This window comes from Lepeophtheirus salmonis, chromosome 1 (genome assembly GCF_016086655.4).
Source record: "Lepeophtheirus salmonis chromosome 1, UVic_Lsal_1.4, whole genome shotgun sequence".
Taxonomy (NCBI): domain Eukaryota; kingdom Metazoa; phylum Arthropoda; class Copepoda; order Siphonostomatoida; family Caligidae; genus Lepeophtheirus; species Lepeophtheirus salmonis.
Window position 1 is genome coordinate 7,016,247 of NC_052131.2, and position 1,881 is coordinate 7,018,127.

At 30.1% G+C, this 1,881-nt stretch overlaps 1 protein-coding gene across 1 annotated transcript; it reads right to left on the reverse strand.

The window, feature by feature from the left end:
* Positions 1–517: 517 nt before the first annotated feature.
* LOC121115622 (trypsin) lies at positions 518–1,632 on the reverse strand. The gene is made up of 4 exons (XM_040709705.2): positions 1,344–1,632; positions 1,055–1,263; positions 854–996; positions 518–796 (listed from the first exon to the last, which is right to left on the reverse strand). The coding sequence occupies exons 1-4, from the start codon at positions 1,536–1,538 to the stop codon at positions 570–572; spliced, it is 774 nt and encodes a 257-aa protein (XP_040565639.1). The 5' UTR covers positions 1,539–1,632; the 3' UTR covers positions 518–569.
* Positions 1,633–1,881: the final 249 nt, after the last annotated feature.

Sequence of the window (1,881 nt, forward strand, 5' to 3'; positions counted from 1 at the left end):
CTATATCTCAAACAATTACTAATCATATTTGTGAATTTATTTTTGCGTATCTTTATTAAATGTGGCTTTTATATTCAATACTGCTATATGTAAAAAATTGTTTGCTATAATTGCAAAATCCTTTCCTCAAATGAAATTAATAATAAGGCCATATATTTTTATATATTAATCCATGACCTAAAAATGTAATCTATTAAGTAATGATTGTTTATTTTAATCTTGTCCTCAAGTTATTTTTTTAGCATTTATTTATCCCAACTATAAAAATAAATAAACAATTACTAAATTGATTGAAATAAAAGCAAGTAATTTATTTGAAATTTGTTTTTTGTGTCTCCAAGTTGATTGATTTACTTGACTAATATTCAATATATAGTTCTTTATAGTCCAAGAAATCAATCAAATAAATTCTAAAGATAATATGAGGAATATTATATAAGCTAAAAAAAAGTTAATCAATGCTTCACCTTAAAGGCTCTATTTATCTAATTAGCTTTTGAAAGAATGAAATGAGATATAATTTTTAAAATTTTATTGGATAGATTTTTTGTAAAATAAATATTTTATCTTTATAACTGTTCCTTGATCCAATCAATAAAATGACTCAGTTTTACATAAACACCAGGGTATTCCGGGGCTCCACAACGAATACCCCAAGATACAAGACCACATTGAACCCCTCCTTCACAAACAAGAGGTCCTCCAGAATCTCCATGACAAGAACCTTTCATCTCATCCACTCCATTAGCACAAATCATTGTTTCATCGAAATTATCCCCAAACAATTGATGGCATTCTATAACATGTATCATAATGGAAAATTATTAAGTGAATAATAATAACAATAACTCACTTTTACTGTCGAGGAGTGTAAGCTCAGCCTTAAAAAGCTTGAAAGATCCAGGAAACCCTTCAATACGTGATCCCCATCCTGATACAACGGCTTTTCCTTCAAATTCCTGATCTTGCTTAGGCAGTTTGACCTTATCCACTTTACTATAAATTAGAGTGAACACACAGTGCTTGTAAAATATAATTTTAAACTTTTTATTACTCGTTAAAAACAAAGGGTTCCTCCAAAATAAGAACACAAATATCATTATTTAATCCATTGGTTCCAAAGTCAGGATTAGTAATGACCTTCTTAATCTTTAAAATTTGTTCATTTTTAGATGGAAACAATTGATTGTGATCTCCAGCCACAACAGTAGTAATGTCAACATTTATTACTACGCAGCAATGGGCGGCTGTGATGGCAGTTGTCTAAATAAGCATGAATAATATATATTGTCCGCATTATATCTTTTGCCGAACGTTGTTTGTCGGAAATTACAAATACGAACCTCATCGTAAATAGATCCACCACAGAAATGGAATCCCCTGTTCTTGATGGACAGCTGATATGGGATAGAATTAGGTTCTACTACTTCTCCACCAATGACTTTTGGATTTTTGAAGATTTCCTTATTTGAATAGTCAAATCTTCTTCCTTGAGAAAAGGCCACAAGGGTCAATAGTGCAACAATTCCTTTCATCATTGTGACTGCTCTAATTCAGGCAGTTTAATATTTTTATATGTAATGAAATATCAAAGATAAGATTATATTCTTCTGCTTCACGCATGTAGAATGTACACACATATAAAATTATTATGACTTGCTGATAATATGTAAAATGTTTATTCAGTTTATTTTTAGCAGGACCCTAAAATAAACTTTTTTTTCTGAATTTGGAGGTTAATAAAATACGATTTTGAAAACAAAACTAATTTTCTTTTAGAAAAGAAGCAAAATGCGGAATCAACGTAGGTTATGGACAACGCCCTTGAGAGAGTCACACAAGATTCATAGATTAGATTGACTCCATCTAACCAATTAAAGG

Excerpts from the sequence above, each read along its gene's own strand:
- LOC121115622 (XM_040709705.2), bottom strand. The coding sequence starts at position 1,538 with ATGATGAAAGGAATTGTTGCACTATTGACCCTTGTGGCCTTTTCTCAA. Across the intron at positions 997-1,054 it reads GAACCCTTTGTTTTTAACGA|TAAAGTGGATAAGGTCAAAC; the intron begins GTAATAAAAAGT and ends TCTAATTTATAG. Across the intron at positions 797-853 it reads TACACTCCTCGACAGTAAAA|AATGCCATCAATTGTTTGGG; the intron begins GTGAGTTATTGT and ends TACATGTTATAG.